The sequence below is a fragment of the Agelaius phoeniceus genome, chromosome 2 (assembly GCF_051311805.1).
Source record: "Agelaius phoeniceus isolate bAgePho1 chromosome 2, bAgePho1.hap1, whole genome shotgun sequence".
NCBI classification, from domain to species: domain Eukaryota; kingdom Metazoa; phylum Chordata; class Aves; order Passeriformes; family Icteridae; genus Agelaius; species Agelaius phoeniceus.
In genome coordinates, this window is record NC_135266.1 from 72,441,914 (window position 1) to 72,457,537 (window position 15,624).

The 15,624-nt window shown below is 34.9% G+C and overlaps 1 protein-coding gene across 4 annotated transcripts in view; it reads right to left on the reverse strand.

Moving 5' to 3' along the window:
• Positions 1-15,624, reverse strand: part of SGCG (sarcoglycan gamma) — a 104,851-nt gene that overhangs the window by 34,468 nt on the left and 54,759 nt on the right. For all 4 annotated transcript variants that reach the window (XM_054653997.2, XM_054653998.2, XM_054653989.2 and 1 more), the window contains 2 exons: positions 5,394-5,495; positions 1,680-1,767 (listed from right to left, as the gene is read on the reverse strand). In XM_054653997.2, the coding sequence (XP_054509972.2) occupies positions 1,680-1,767; positions 5,394-5,495 (190 nt within the window). The remainder of the gene's footprint in view (positions 1-1,679; positions 1,768-5,393; positions 5,496-15,624) is intronic.

The window sequence follows — 15,624 nt, forward strand, 5'->3', positions numbered from 1 at the left end:
AGTGAGACTTCTGAAAGCAGTTTAATTATGGGTCACAGTAAAAAACTTAACATCTACAGCATTTTGATTTAAAAAAACAATGTCCAAACAATTCCTCCAAAAGGTATTGCATGCAGATGAACTGAGAGGCATGTAGAAGCTTTAAAGCCAGAGTAATCATGCTGGAATTTGCTCACATTTTATGTCTTTTTTGTTTATCTGTGATTCATGAAGGAATGCATAATATGTGCCTATTATCTTCATAGGGGGTATTTCACAGAAACTCAAGTAAAGATTTGTTTCACATCTCTCATGTGAGTTACTTCTGTTGAAGACTGGGTATTTAAATCATTCTTAGTAACTTATTAAATTCTTTTAACAGATCATTTGAATCACAATTTCCATGAATTAAAAGGTATTTTTGTTATAATCTTATGAGAGATGCTATATTATATTGTCATCTCTGGAACAATTCCAAGCTTATCTATAGGACCCCTTCACAATTGCAAGTAGTCCTATTTATAAGAGGACTAGAGTTTTAAGACATAATTCAAGTATATTGGCAATTGTGGAAGATATTAACTCTTTAGCAAAGGCTTGTGCATATAAAGGGAGTATGCCACACACCTATTTACCACATTCCTTTTGATAAATATTTAGAGGCATTTTCTTAAGACAAGTCATGCAGATCTTTATGATTGACAGAATTAAAAAAAGGGAATCTGAAAACATTTAAAGACTGAAGTGTGATTAATTGTATAGTTATACATTTTCAAGGGGAATAACAGGCTCTTTTATATATTTTAAGTTTTTTTCCTTTTGTTTGAAAACAGTGAAGCTTGCAAAACATTATATGTATTGAAATGGTAATTCTTCAAACAGGAGTTGTCACAGAAGTTACACAGTCTCAACAGCATTGAAAAGTTGCTCCTCAATGCTCTGCTGGATCCCAATTTAGCAAACTACTTAAACATATCAGGTTAGGCTAGAGTTAAACGAGCAGGAATTTATGCTTTGCTGCCTGAGGACCTTGTAAGAAATGCGTTAATAACTTGCTACATTTTTCTCCAATCTCAAATAAAGGTTGAAAAATAGTAACAAAGCTAAGAAAAATTTTGTCATAGCTCACACATATTGTTGCCATTATTGCCTTTAAAATCTGATTTAAAGAGTAAGGGGTCAGGTTATTTTTTCTGCCAAGATCTCTCACTTGTATCTGTCTAGATCTATTGATTTCCTGAGTAAACCGATGTATTTTACTGCTACCACAGAATGTAAAAGATATAAATATCTGAGTTTTGAACTTGAATTTTTTTAGGGTTTCTGCTTAAATGTATTAGTTTCTGGAATACTAGGAAATAAAGAGAGACTCCAGCCATGTTTACATGTTGAATTTTCTCAGAAACTGATTTGCAATTATCAATAGGTATTTACACAAGGAAAAAGGGTAACTTTTGCAGAGACCTTTTTTGCGTAACTCTGCAATAAAGAAGTGCTTCAAATATTTAAAGAATTATTGCTTAACTGAGAAATTGAATATATACTGCAGCTTTTTACTAAGTGGCAGATGAACTATTCAAATATGACCATAATAATAATAGATAATCATGTGTTTAGTGCTTTATATTCTCAAATCTCTATAAAAACATTCATTACAATGTTTTCAAAGCAGTGGACAAGGAATAATCACTCAGACTTACCCACATTTAATCTGCCTGTGACTTCCCCATTTGAATTGCGAGCATTCACAGTCACATTGTGAGTAGACTGGAGAAGCAGTGATGAGTCCTGAAGTATGGAGAAAGAAAAAAAATATGTTGGACAGTACAATTAGAATTGTGAACCATTTTCAAAGTTTAGTCTAGTGTTGGTATCAACTCGGTCACTGAAAGGTCTTTGCAGCTACAAAACTGTCCACAGGATCTCATCAAATAATGTGGGCAGATATTTCTGATTACTACAACTACATCAGATTTAAAGTAAGAAAAATAATTAAAGGGAATATGTCAGGTGAACAAAACCTGTGTTACTGGACCAATGAACGTGGCTGCTAACATTTTATCTTTTGGAAAAAATGCTTTAGTACTAGATTCAGTACCTGTCAGTACATAACTGAGACTCCTAGAAGACAGCCATTTAATTGAATGTGAGCACTCCACTTTGAGAATTCATACCATTGTACTAACTTGGTGAGAAACATGCATGTGCATTCTGCTTCCTCAATGGTCCATGCAATCTGTAGGCTGTGGCCTAATTTTGGCACCTGGCACTGACTCTCCAGAAGCTCTAACAGTGAGTGATGGAGAGAGTGGCAGGCTGACTAGATCAGTGCTGACTTTAACAGATGACATTTTCAGGGTAATCATAGTGGCCACTATCTTTACTTGACATTAAGTATCAGAAAATTATCTGGGTACACAAATCTTATCACTCATTTGGATCAGCAAACTATAAATACACTTGTAGACTTCAAAAAAAGGGGAGGAAGTTTTCTGCAGAACAGGTGTTTTCATACTAAAGCACACTTTGTCTCTGAAGGACAAGAACTCAGTAAGTAATAAGAAGTGCCTATGCAGATCTCAGTTGCCAAAGCATCAGGGAATACATGATGTGAAGAGAGTATCAGCAAGGTGCCTGCTTGTGACCTCAGTGGAGATACCCAGTCCTAAATAAATGAGTTTCTAACTACTGGAATATTATTAAAAGATCAGCCTCTTTCACAGATATGGCTTCTAGTTATTTTTCTGGACTCACCGGAGACCACATAGTACCTTGAAGGGCTAACCCCTAAAATAACCCCAAGGCATGTTTTCATCTGAATTTAATGCTTAGAGTATGAGACAACCTGAGAGTTTTAAACACTTTTTATGTGATGAATTTTACTACAAACACTTCTTTAGTAACAAAACCACAAACCTGATTAAAAAGTAATGAAATAGAAGTAACACACAATTTGGACTCAAACTTACACATTTTTAAAAGAAAACAAACAGTATCTTACAAGTAGGTAGAAAGGCTCTTTCAAAATAAGTCATTAAGTGAGCAAAAGAAATGAATCACACTTTATAAATTATATTGGGAAGACATAAAAGCTCACAGAATTAACACAAATAATGAAAAGTCTTGGGAAAAAAGTAAGCCATGTGTTAGAATGAACATTAATGGTAGTAAGTTAGTATGAAGTGGAAAAGGAAGGCCAACAAAGATTGGGGATTGGGTAAATATAGCACATTTAAGTACATCTGCTAAATGACCCACAGAGCTGGGCATCTTTATTACATTTATTTGATTGCCACTGGTTGATTTAAAAAATATTTTAGTAATTTGTGGTATCAAATGAAAGTGTGAATAAACTGTACTCTAGACCTGCTGCTGCCACAGATGTGGTTTTTACTAATTAAAATCTAGTAACATATTTAAAAATGCTCATCTTTTATCTTTCCATGAAGACGTTTTAGCAAAGGTGCAATGGTCTTGCCCACAGCTCTGCGTTGGGACTCATAATGAAGGCATAAACTTGTAATAGGCTCCAGAGACAATGCACAGCAAGTGGATTTTCTGCTACATATTTTCTTAGCACTTTGGAGACCTCATTAGGTGAGAAAATCTGTTAGGAGACTGCAAGGAGAACTATTAAGGCAAGGGAGAAAGCTGCTTTGAAAGCTGAGAGGGGCTCAGTTCTCCAAGACAAACTTAGAAAAAGAAAGCTTAACAAATAAGTAATGTTATGAGAATAAACACATAAATGGCAACTCAGGAGACCAAGCTTCAGGCAATTAAGCCTTTAGAGAGTTCAAATATTTAAAAGAAGCAAGGATACAAACAAAAATCCTCTGATGAATTAGCAGTAGGCAGAGAGAAGCAGTAGCCTAAAGGCTCTAATTAATGCACGCTACTAATGATCATGACGGATCATTGGACAGCTAAGCTTATATTAGATGCTGCCACACCTCTTTTTCCTATATTGTGCTAAATGTAGAAAGAGCTGAAAGGAATATTAAGAGAGCACAAATGGTAGCTTAACACTGCATAACAATCTTTGGGACTAGAGGGAGTTCTTAAACATTAGCTGTGGTGGTCTTAAAAAGTTACATGTCTTACTGGATAAAAACCTCAAGGGAAATTCACCAAAGCACATAAATAGTTTTCTCACCAAAGCACATAAATCGTTTTCTCACTGTCTGTGAGGCAGAAATGAATACAGCATAAGAAGCTAAATGGAAACACAGATACAGTAATGGAATTTCACTGTCTTAATTAAGAGCTGTTCCTGAAACTAGAAATATTTAGAGAAAAGTAAAAGCTCAATATAAGTAAAATATGTTAGCATTACTTAAATTTTAGTAATCAAGCATGTTAACAACCTTATTCTGATAAATTTATTTACATTTTCTCTTGCTATAGCAATATATATACACACTAACTTTTTTCCTAGGTTCAGAAAACTCACATGGCTGCCGATTTCTTCTCAATTACATTTGAAGATATGAAAGAGCCATATTTGGCTTTTATTGTCACTGAATAGTACGTTATTCAATGAAATGACCCAGTGGTTGATAGTAATATTTACAAAACATAAAAATTTATTTTGTGAGATGTTGGGCTATGGACAATAGTTCTGGAAAATATTTATTTTATTAGCCAAAGGCAGAACATCTCCCTACAAAAAATTCACTGGAATAAGTTTCAGAGTCCCCCTGGATAATTAAAATCCAAATCAGATGCTTTCTTCCTTTCTCTAAACCTACAACTTCCGCACCTTTCCCTTTCTCAGTGACATTTTAAAGTTAATAATTTTGATAAATATTTGACCAAGTTTGGTATTCTTATTTTACCTCACTAGTAATAACAACAACAAACTTTTATGTCTAGGTGAACTAGATTAAATACTAAGTCTTTCCATTTGGACTTGTAAATTTTATATACATAAATATATAAACATGCCAGACATCTCATGGCATCATCCTTGAAGTGAAAAAAGCTATATATTTTAGAGAAATCATAACTTTTCCATTGGGACCCACTAATTTTAGAGATATTGAAACTATTCTTTAGTGGATGAATAAACAGAACAAGCAGCTTCCTGGGGAAGTCTGTATTAAAAAATAATCTCAGTAAAAATAAAGAAAACCTTTTCATACACTCCTCAAGTTTTAGCATTACTTACATACAATAACCATTATAATTCCTGTTTGAGCTGCTTATCACATGCCTAAGAGATAAATGCTAATTCTGACAAAGCATCATAACATTGTCCTTGTAAAGCGTGCAGAAATATGTGTATATACAGATATACATGAACATACATATATATATGTGTTTGTTTTTTTCTTACATGACAGAAATCATGGAAAGTTCTTTTATTCAGAAGTGCATTCATTTTATTTAGCATTTTTGCAAGATTACCCACTTACCACTCTCGAATGGATTTCTTTGGCATAAAGAGGGAATAAGAATTCAGATTCCCCTTCCAGTCGAAGGCCTTCTTTTGTAACACGCAGGTGTCCCATTCCAGTCTGAGGAGAAGATGTGAGAATTATGCACAATTTACCATTGTTGCTGTATTTATTTTGTGTTCTTTTCATGAATTAAACATTTTCAGAACTGCCTGCCTCAAGTCTACTGATAAATATACAAATAGTAATGCATTTAAAATTTTGAGAACACCTTATTTTTTCCCAGGAGTAATTTTCTGTGAGAAATTGCAGGTTTCATTATTCATTAAGTTATTAAACTTGTTTGGTTTTTTTTGTTTGTTTTTGTTTTTTTTTGGTTTTTTGTTTTTTTGTTTTTGTTTTTTTTTGGGTGGGGGAGGGTGTGGAGTGGAAATACAGTTTTATAGTCATTAAATTAAAAAGAAGTGCATTTGTATTGGCTGTGCTGAAACAGCTTTTGTACTTGCCTTCTAAAAATGTAATGAACAATAAACTTTTACATATGAGTACTCACATAAAAAAACTTACATTAACATCTCAGGGTTCAGTCTATCAAAAATATAAGCCTACAGAACAGACAAAGAGGGATATTTATTTGCTTTCATTTTCCTCAATAACTTCTTTTTAATTAAATTTTAATTCATTGGCTTAGTTTTTTCTCCTTCAATTGTAGGTCAAGACTCTATATCCCATTATCATACACCTTTTTCTCTATCACCTGCTTCTCAGTTTTCTCATCCTTTCTTCCTGAGTCCCTCCTGCTTTCAGCCCAATTATTCTTTCCAGCTGATATCTCCGTTCTTTCTTTCTTTTTACTTCCTTTCATCATTATCATAGAACTGATAATGTGAAAAATGAGTGAGGAATTACTTCAGTAAGTACATCTGAGGTTTGCAGGCTTCAGCTGCAAGGTATTTCACAGGTATTTAGCTAATTTGTAAAGGATTCGCTGGTTTCCCTGACATAAAGTGTGACAGAAAACTTGCCAAAAAAACCCCAACAAACCCAAAAAACCAGCCTTTCAGCTAGGCCACATAAAAATATTTCAAGACAACTGCTGCAAACTACAAGGAACAGATGGAAGAGCTAAATAAAAAAACAATAAACCCAAAAAAGTATTTTCAGGTAGTTCTTGATGCAAGCAGAAGAGATAACAGGCCACCAATTACACATCAATAAATTGTTCATCTAATGAATTATGCTTGCCACTGAGAAAAGTTATAATTGAAGAGATGGTAATTGCTTTCAAATATATGTTCTGACTAATCAGATTATATATGTATATATGTAATGCTAAGTAACATAAAAACCAACCTTCAATAAAAAATCATAGTTATTTTTTTAGCAGGCCTGAAGGGAGACAAAGAGAGAAACAAGTTTTGCTTAAATTCCATAGGGCAAGAAATGTTCATTCACTCCACTGGAGATTACAACCACAATTCTTCTTCAGCAGGATTTGCTTCAGGAAAGAGGCTTTTAGAAAAGCTATTTATGGAATCTGTTTTTCAGGGTCAAATATTTTACTGTTTTGAAATATTTAATGTACTGACTTTTCTCAGTGAAAACAGATACAGTTTCCAAATTCTACACCACTGCCAAGCTTTTAAAAAGTACTCAGTATACAGTGATACATCCCATAAGGCAAAACTAAAATAGCTATGGTGAGCTTTTATAATGACAATTCCTAGCCAGCACTGACTGACTTAAAATTATGTTTTTCTAGCAAAGACTATGGACAGTTTCTTCTAAGTTGCAACACCAACATTATAAAGACACTTAGGTTTTAAGGAAAATACTTGAAAAATCTGATGTGAAATATCAGGATATTCTAAAGAAATACCCTTTACAAGTATCTCCTCTTATATTAACCAAATTTAGGGTCTGATGATTTGCTCTGAGCTCATACTTTTTCCCATCAGGTGAAAGTAGTTTATGTTAGCTATCAGGTTTAAACCGAGTTTTTGTATTTTTATGGAATAAAATAAAAAGAACTAAATAAGTAGCATATTTTAGAATAAGCACAAAAAATTACATTGACAAATCTGAAATTTAGGAAGGCAGAGGAAGAACTAGCAATTAATTCTTGCTCTGAAGCAGACTGGAGAAAATTAACAAACTCCTAGGTAGCAATCTCTGTCCTGCCTTTGGCAGGAAGAAATTTTTAGTAGAAACAGAATAAAAAAATTTTGTGGAAAAAAATTATGCAATTTACTCAGCACACTCTTTCTAATGGATTCAGGTTTCCCTGCAATGGTTATTGTGAAAATGCTATCTAGACAAAGAAATGTCTTTGACAAAAAGAATATATGTCACATTGTAAAACTCAGCACTTTCAACTTATCTAGAAGTTCCTATTTTTTCAGTAAATCCAGTAATATCCCCCAGGATTACTTTGTGTAAGTATGTCCTCCAATATGCCGTATTTTCTTATATCAGATATTTAATTTAAGCATTGACACAAAGCTCACATTCTCACATATTTGTATTTGCCTGTATTTGCCTGTATTTGCCTAACAGCCTCATTATCAATTCTCATTGACCACTTGGGAAGTGCAAACCCAGGGAAATTTAGATTTGGGTTATGTGCATAAAAGACTATCGGTGAGGACTAACATAAACTGTGTAACATGCATGCAAACAATAAAACTGGATTTTATATAATGATCCTCACTTCTATTACCTTTGCGACTGCAAACAATTATTATGTTCTTAGTACTATGAACATCTTAAGATTGTAAAAGTACTGAGTTATGCAGTACAGAGAGATAGGAGAATTCTATTATGTCCCTTTTATAACTGGCAAATTGAAGTTACATAGAATATAAAATAGGGGGATTTAGAATAAACAACCACCCCAATGCACTGAGATCCAATACTAAGTTCCATGAAAAGGCAAAGCATAATATTTACACATAATGTTCTCTCAACAACCACTCTGCTTCTTACACTACCAATTGCTTTTTACTGAGTATTGCGACTTCCTCAGTGATGAACAAATGTGATACTTTCTGTTTCAAGCATTTGATTCTGTTCCTATTCAAATAACTGAATATTTGAATATATTTCTACTGATTTGAGGAAAGGGACCCACTATCTATTAGTTAGATGTGGACTTTGATGCAGTTGTACAACAAGCTATTGCTTAGGGTGGGGGGTAAAAAAAGTGCTCCATAAAGACAGGAAATGTATGGCAAGTCTGAATTCTGGTTATCCTGATGCTGGTGACTGTCACTGCTTGAGTTTGCTGGCCCTGAGCTGTAACGCACTGTTGTACATACAGATATAGCTGAGACTCACATTTTGTAATTACTCAAAGCCCTCAGCGAGGCAGGGACGCAGCTGTACAGCAGGGAAGGATGAAATGGCATCTTGCAGACAGCAATCAGGTTTTACTGCTGCAAGGAGTTGACTAGCATGGAAACTGCTGGCAGCTGCCAAACTCTTGTGTACCAAGGATGCAACTTAGCATTAGTGTTCACACAGGTGTGACCAGTATTCATTTCAGAACTGCTTGACTTATTCTAACTGCAGCAACAGGATGTCTTCAACTATAGTAGAAACATTTTTTCATAATTTGAAAATGCTCCCAAGCAGGTAAGTGCTTGGAGAAAAAGAGACAAAGCCTTCTACCACAAACATTCAATCTCTGAATCCTCATAAAAGCTCATCAAGACTACTTGATTGAGAAGTCCTGGTCTAAAAGACATTTGACATCTAGCTTTTCAGTGAATTATCTATATAGATACTCCAAAACCAGCTGAAATGAGTAGCCACCACTGCAAAATTCTAGGTAAGATGCACTGTGTTGTGGAACATCTGGATGGGAGGACCATCTTGGATGTCTTATTCTCTTAAGACTCTAAACAGACTCCAGATTATCAGGAGTGGAAAACAAGCAGATGCAGCTCTAGGGCTCTTGCACTCACAGTGAGTTGCACTCAGGTAGCTGAGTCTCATGCTACCTATCTCATATGGAAGCAAAAGAGCATCAGGTGATTTATCTGGGATTTATCTCCCAGGATTATGACAATGTAGGTCTGCTGCTGTAGGTATGTGGCCATTAGAAATGAGCATGAGGCATGGGGAACATTCATTCAGTTTAAAAATGAGTATTTCTAGTCACCTAAATTTGATGAATAATATAGTTTTTATTTTCCTACCAACACTCAAACTGATACACACAGGCTCACTGTATTTGGTCAACCACTCTCCGTATCGTATGTCATACCATATCACATCATCATTGTTTCTGTACCTTCTCAGCATTACACTCAAATGCAGTCCTCAGGCTCCTCTGAGTAAGTGAAATTGAACTTCTGCTCCGTGTATCAGCTAACAGCTGCAAGGGAAGATGTGTATTTTCTCCTTTTGGGGAGAGATCAAATACTGGAAAGAGGCTGACCCGTATGCTAGCATAGGTAAACAAAAAAATTCTCAAAGTTGATTCCAGCATAATTTTGAAAACATATTCAATTCAAATCAAGTAGCTTCCGTCTCAGGAGTTAAAAACATGTTTGATTTGCAGTATCTGCTCCCTGAATATTCAACTTTTCCATATATTAAAAGTCCACACATGCTGTAGTGGCTGAATGAAACCAGTAATGATATTAACTTCAGAGTAGAAAGGATACAGCATTTCCACTCAGTTAAATCGTTTTCTTTCTTATCTGATCCTTACATCCTCCTTCCAGGCCAGATCAGGGAAGGACCTTGTCAAGTTCAGACCAAGACACCACTTGTTGTGCCCCAAAGATAGTTAAATTAATGGCTTTATAGATCCAGCTTGCACTGCAGCACTTCTTGCAGCAATTACTATTTAGAGAACTTGCTTTGCAAACAAGAGTGTACTGTTTCATTGAGATAATAGGACTGTGGGTAGAGATTGTTAAAGAGCAATCAGCAAAACAGGATTGGTAATGAATCTGATGAAACTCTCTGTTTGACTTACAATATCAATTTTGGAGCTAAGTACGTGCTTGGTATAATAACATTACTGATGCCTCATCTCATTTTCAGTTGCAAGGACTCTATTTGCTGGGCTCAGACAGAGGTTATCTGACTCATCTGCTTAGATGACAGTGGACTAATTTCAGTCAAAGACATTGGTCAAATCAGAGCCCTTGGCAAAAGCAAGCACTCATGGTATAGAAGTTAGTCTCACCTGGCTTAGGGCTGGATACAAACCAAAACAGCATTTGTGGACAAGAGTGAAAAGTGGGTAGATAATATTTCAAGATTTAGAAAAGTAGATGACCACTTTGAATTCAACAGATTTGTAAGAAAACAGCTATGAATTATGCAAATTATCAAACCATTGATGTTTGCTTATTTTTATAACATTTCTTTCATAAAATAGGATTCATACTTAAGATGCATATTTTCAAGAAATTTTCAGGTCCTCTTTTATCTTTGTCCTGATATACAGAATAACAGACTTCCTTACTTAAAGTATTAATTAAAACAGGTGTTACTCAAGAGGAAAGAATATATTCTCAAAACAGATTCAGTTTTAGCTTCATTTCCTTGTTCAGCAAGGACCATATTCTGTCTTTGGTTCTGTACTGCACAGATATTAAAAAATGCCATTACATCTGGCATTACATCTGCTTTGTTAGAAAAACTGACTATGAAGAAATAGACTTCTACTCCCACTGCTACATGTCTTTATTCAGGAATTGGGTTTTTATAAGTTGGGTAATTGATTTTATTATATTAACATTTGTAATTATGCAACTTAGCTTAAGAAATGGAATTAAATATTTTCCTTTGCTTTGCAAAGGCTCTCAAAAGGGTTTTCTTAAATCCAGTCTTAAACTTGCATGTACACTCTAATCTCACTGTACTCAGATTTTTATCTCTTTATTAATATTATAAATTAATCCAAATGTATAGTTAAGTGTTCCTCAACACCCTTTTACATACACATGATTTGATTCATTATATAATTCAGAATAATCAAATGCTTTAAGAAAATATATTTAAATGAAAATATGTATCACTACTGAAAAGTCTTTCTTTGGCAACAGCTTCCTGCAGTAAGTCTTTCTCAGTATCTTTCTCAGTATCTTTCTACTCAATTATTACTCTCTGCATAAAATATTTAGAATGGTTGCAAAATACAGCTGTTTAGGATTATTCAGAATAGAAACTGTGGCATGTTCATAATCTGACATGAAAATTTGGGTGAAAATTTATGAAATATTCAATAATTTATTTTATTTAAGTATTAAGGTAATGCAACATTCTCAAAATGACAACTAATTCCATGGAGGACCCACTGTTAATCACAAAATGCATGGAAAGGCTGTACAAGTACATTAATGTATGTCTATGGTAAAGGAGATCTCTTGCTCTAAGTGTTCTTTACTGTACCTTTTCATTGCTGTCTGCTCTGGTTTTAGGTGCTCCAAATGGAGCATCTCCAATTTAATAAGGTATGCTATTACACAGTCTATTAAGTCTCACTGTCAGAAAGTGTTAACTGATTTTCAGTTAAAATTTTGCTTTCTTAATTCATTACATTCCTAGTTTCATATTTCTATATTTCCTTAAGTAATGCCCTCCATCTTCACTGCCTGAGTTTATCAAGTGCTTGAATAGTTTTTTACACAAGTATTTTATTAAAAAATCACTTTTTTATTTCAAAGTACATTTATTCTACTTATAGAATATTTACTTACATTTATTCTATTTATAGATTTAGAGATGTACCACTAGCTACCAACTGAGATATATATATATATATAGTAAGATTATATATAGTTTGCTTTTCAATGTCTTATTAAATGAACTATCAACAAATTACTATTGCCTTACAGAAAAATTTTAAAAATAAGGAAAAAAAAAAGGAATTTTTAATGCTTTGCCTATATTCATTTTTAATGGGAATCCCAGAAGTTTAGAAGGGTGCTATGTCAGTGATAAAAGTTTCTGGAAATGGCTACAAGGATGGAGTACTCCCTAATTAAAAGTAGGCCAAAAGAAGAAAACACCTGTCAATATCTAGAAAACCATGTATGTTTTTGTACAACTGTGGCAATTTCCCTATTTATTCCACTGCCAGAAATTTAAGTGCATAATGGAGAAAGTAAAAGCCCGCAATCTATCTTAAATGTGCAGAAACCCTCACAGTTCTCATTTCCTTTGTCTCTACGTCCACCTGAGGTGCAGGCACAAGAGCAGGCCAAACATTTACCCTGTTCTTAGGAAGAACCATGCTTAGGATATGCATTGGACATTGGACACTGATTGACTTGGCCCTCCACAGCCCAAGTCACTCCCTGTCATGATAAGGTGACCTGGGGGTTATTCTAAGGCTTAGTATTAGGACCTGACTTTCTTCTTGTTAGACTTAAACCCAAGTAAGGTTTGATATGGATGGCAGGAGAACTTGAGATTGAGTGCGGATTTGAACTACGTTTGATTAGCAGTGCATCTAAAGCTATAAAGACCTGTCTACTTCTCTTACACTGTGCTTAAAATTTTTGTCAGAGTTGTCAGAGGAAAAAAAAACTCCACACTGAAGAAAGGCAACAATTTGTCCAGGTAAACACTGCAGTTGCATTACTATCTGTCCTTATCAAAATGAAATATAATGCAATTTCCTTTCTTATTCCAGGAGACCACAATAGCTGAGGTATCCACTAAAATCCATGGAAAACATGGGTGTCTCCATCAGAGGCCAAAAAAATTCAGAAATAATCTTTGGCATACAACTGTTCCTGGTGTTATGATAATGTGGCAAAACCTAAATAATACAATAACTGAATTAATAAGGGCTTTCTGAAAAAGATTTGCTAGAGCATCAGGAATGGTAATCACCTGATCAGGTGCATTTTTCACACCTGAGTTCAAGAGACCTAGCATGACAATCCTGACCTGGAGCTAGTGTGACCTCCAGCCTGAGCCTTGGAAGTTTTGAATGGTACCCCCACACTGATATAACCTGCTAATTCAGTGAGCAAGCATTCTGTCACCTCCTCCAAGTCGTTAAGTTTTTGCAAAGGAGAAGAACCAGGACAAGACAATTACAATGGTTATTGCTGCCCTCCATACAGACCACAACACATTAGCATCTACCTTCAGAGCCCAACTACCCAGGCAGTTTACTTTTTATACTTATCTGTTTGTCCACTCCTCATGGCTGTAATACCCTAACTAGGGTAAGGAATATTGTGGGAGAAAGTCAGAAGCCTTGTTGAAGCCAAGGTAAATGATATTTTGTGTCCTTCCATCATCTATAATTCTGGACATTTTATCATAAAATGGCAATCAGATTGGTCAGGCATCATTCACTCTTGGTAAACCCATGTTCTCCTTTTTCTAAAGACAAGTGCAACACTTGCATTCCTCCAGCCACCAAGGATCTCCCCAGTCTCCAATATCTTTCAAACACTGTAGAGGGTGACTCTGCAAGAGAATCAGTTCTCTCTGCACCAATGGATGCACATCATCTTGTCGCCATTTGCCCTTTGTAATTCTTAACTGAAGCTGAGCTTTGGTGTTTCTCACACAGAAAGCCTGGCCCAGACATTATTTAGAAATTTCTTCTTTGTAGCCTTTATCTACTTCCAACTCTTCTATACTACTTTTTCACTGAAGCTCCATCACAAGTAACCTGCCCAGCTAAGCCAGGAAATTTATCTAACTATCAGGACTGATCCATCCTACATTTGGAGGATAAAGTCCTTAAACTTGATCAAGCTTTTCTGGGTAACTTTACCCTTCAGATCTGGCTCCCATGGGATCCTGTGAGTAGCAGATCCAGCTGTGAGCCACCTTTAATTGTCCTCTTCAGAAGTTGTTGCTGACACCCTCTAGAAATCTTCACTGCTTCCATCCTGCCACACTTGTCTTACAGCAGATATCAGAGACATGGAAGGTCCTCTCTTTCAGACCTAATAGATCCTTCAGAATTGTCCACAGGACTTCTGACATCCTTGCAGCCTTAAACCCCTTAAGATTCTTAGTTTTCTAAACTCTTAAAACTAGCAGTCCCTTTTAGTGCTCAGAAAGCCTCATTATGTTAAAAACAGAATCTGAAATTTCCATTACATGAGAAATGTGATATGTTGTCCAGGGGAAAAAACCCAACCCTTTTTCAAACTGATTTTCATGCAAAAATAATGGTATTTTTAAAATTACTCTATTTCACCATATTCACCAAACTCAAGTCATAATTATTTGTCTTCTCTGAAACAGCTGAATATAATGAATTCGCCAATTTCTTTGCTTATTCCCACAAAAAACTTGAGACCCTGTCCCTCTGAACTGCAAGAGAGAAAAGGAAAAAAAAATGAATGAGGCACAGCTGATACCTTTGAATTAATGTGCACAATTTGGAGATGCCTGTATGTTTTTTAATTGGGCAGCATGAGAAAAGGGATATATTCTCTGTTCAGGTTGTTCTCTTTTAGTCTAGCTTTTATGAAATGAAATGAAGTGAAATGAAATGAAACAATGAAATTCTGTTCCATTTAGTCATCTACATTTGATGCTAAAGGCCTCTCAAACAATAGAGCTTAGAAAAGTTTCTGCCTTTCATCATTCCAAATTTGTAAAAGGAGATCAAACTCTATTCATCTTGCAGCATATCTGTGTCTGGTTCATGTTCTCTTTTATCAGCTTAGCTTCTTTGCTGGTATTTATCACACTGTCTGGTTTTATGGGGGTTAAGGCAGGACATGTGTGCATGGATTAATTCAATGCTTAAGCTCTGTTCATAATTTCATTATTATTTTAATCTGGATCTCTGAATAGACATAGCATGTGATTTTTGTATACTGCAAGTTATTACTTAATGAAAGAGTCAAGGATGCTTCATAGAAAAATAGAACATTTTTTATACAACTAAGGAAACTTTGATGTCTAAATAACCAGTTTGTCAGCTCTGAGTGGGCTTATTAAAGGGCTGTGCTATAGAATCACGTCAATCAATCACTAAAGCACCAACACCTCTATTATTGAAAATCTGTTTTCCTTATAAAATTATATACTGCAGTCATATTATGCTTGAATTTTTCCTTCAGCATACACTCTCTTCAGGACTCTACTATAAAAATATATTTTAAAAAGTTGGCAACATTTTTTCTAAGTACGATTATCAGCCTTAGTGACAATACAACTTGTTTCTTGTATAAATACAATATCTATTATGAATATTAAACATAGTCCTATAATCTCTAAATGTATTCTAGGTATACTACACAGT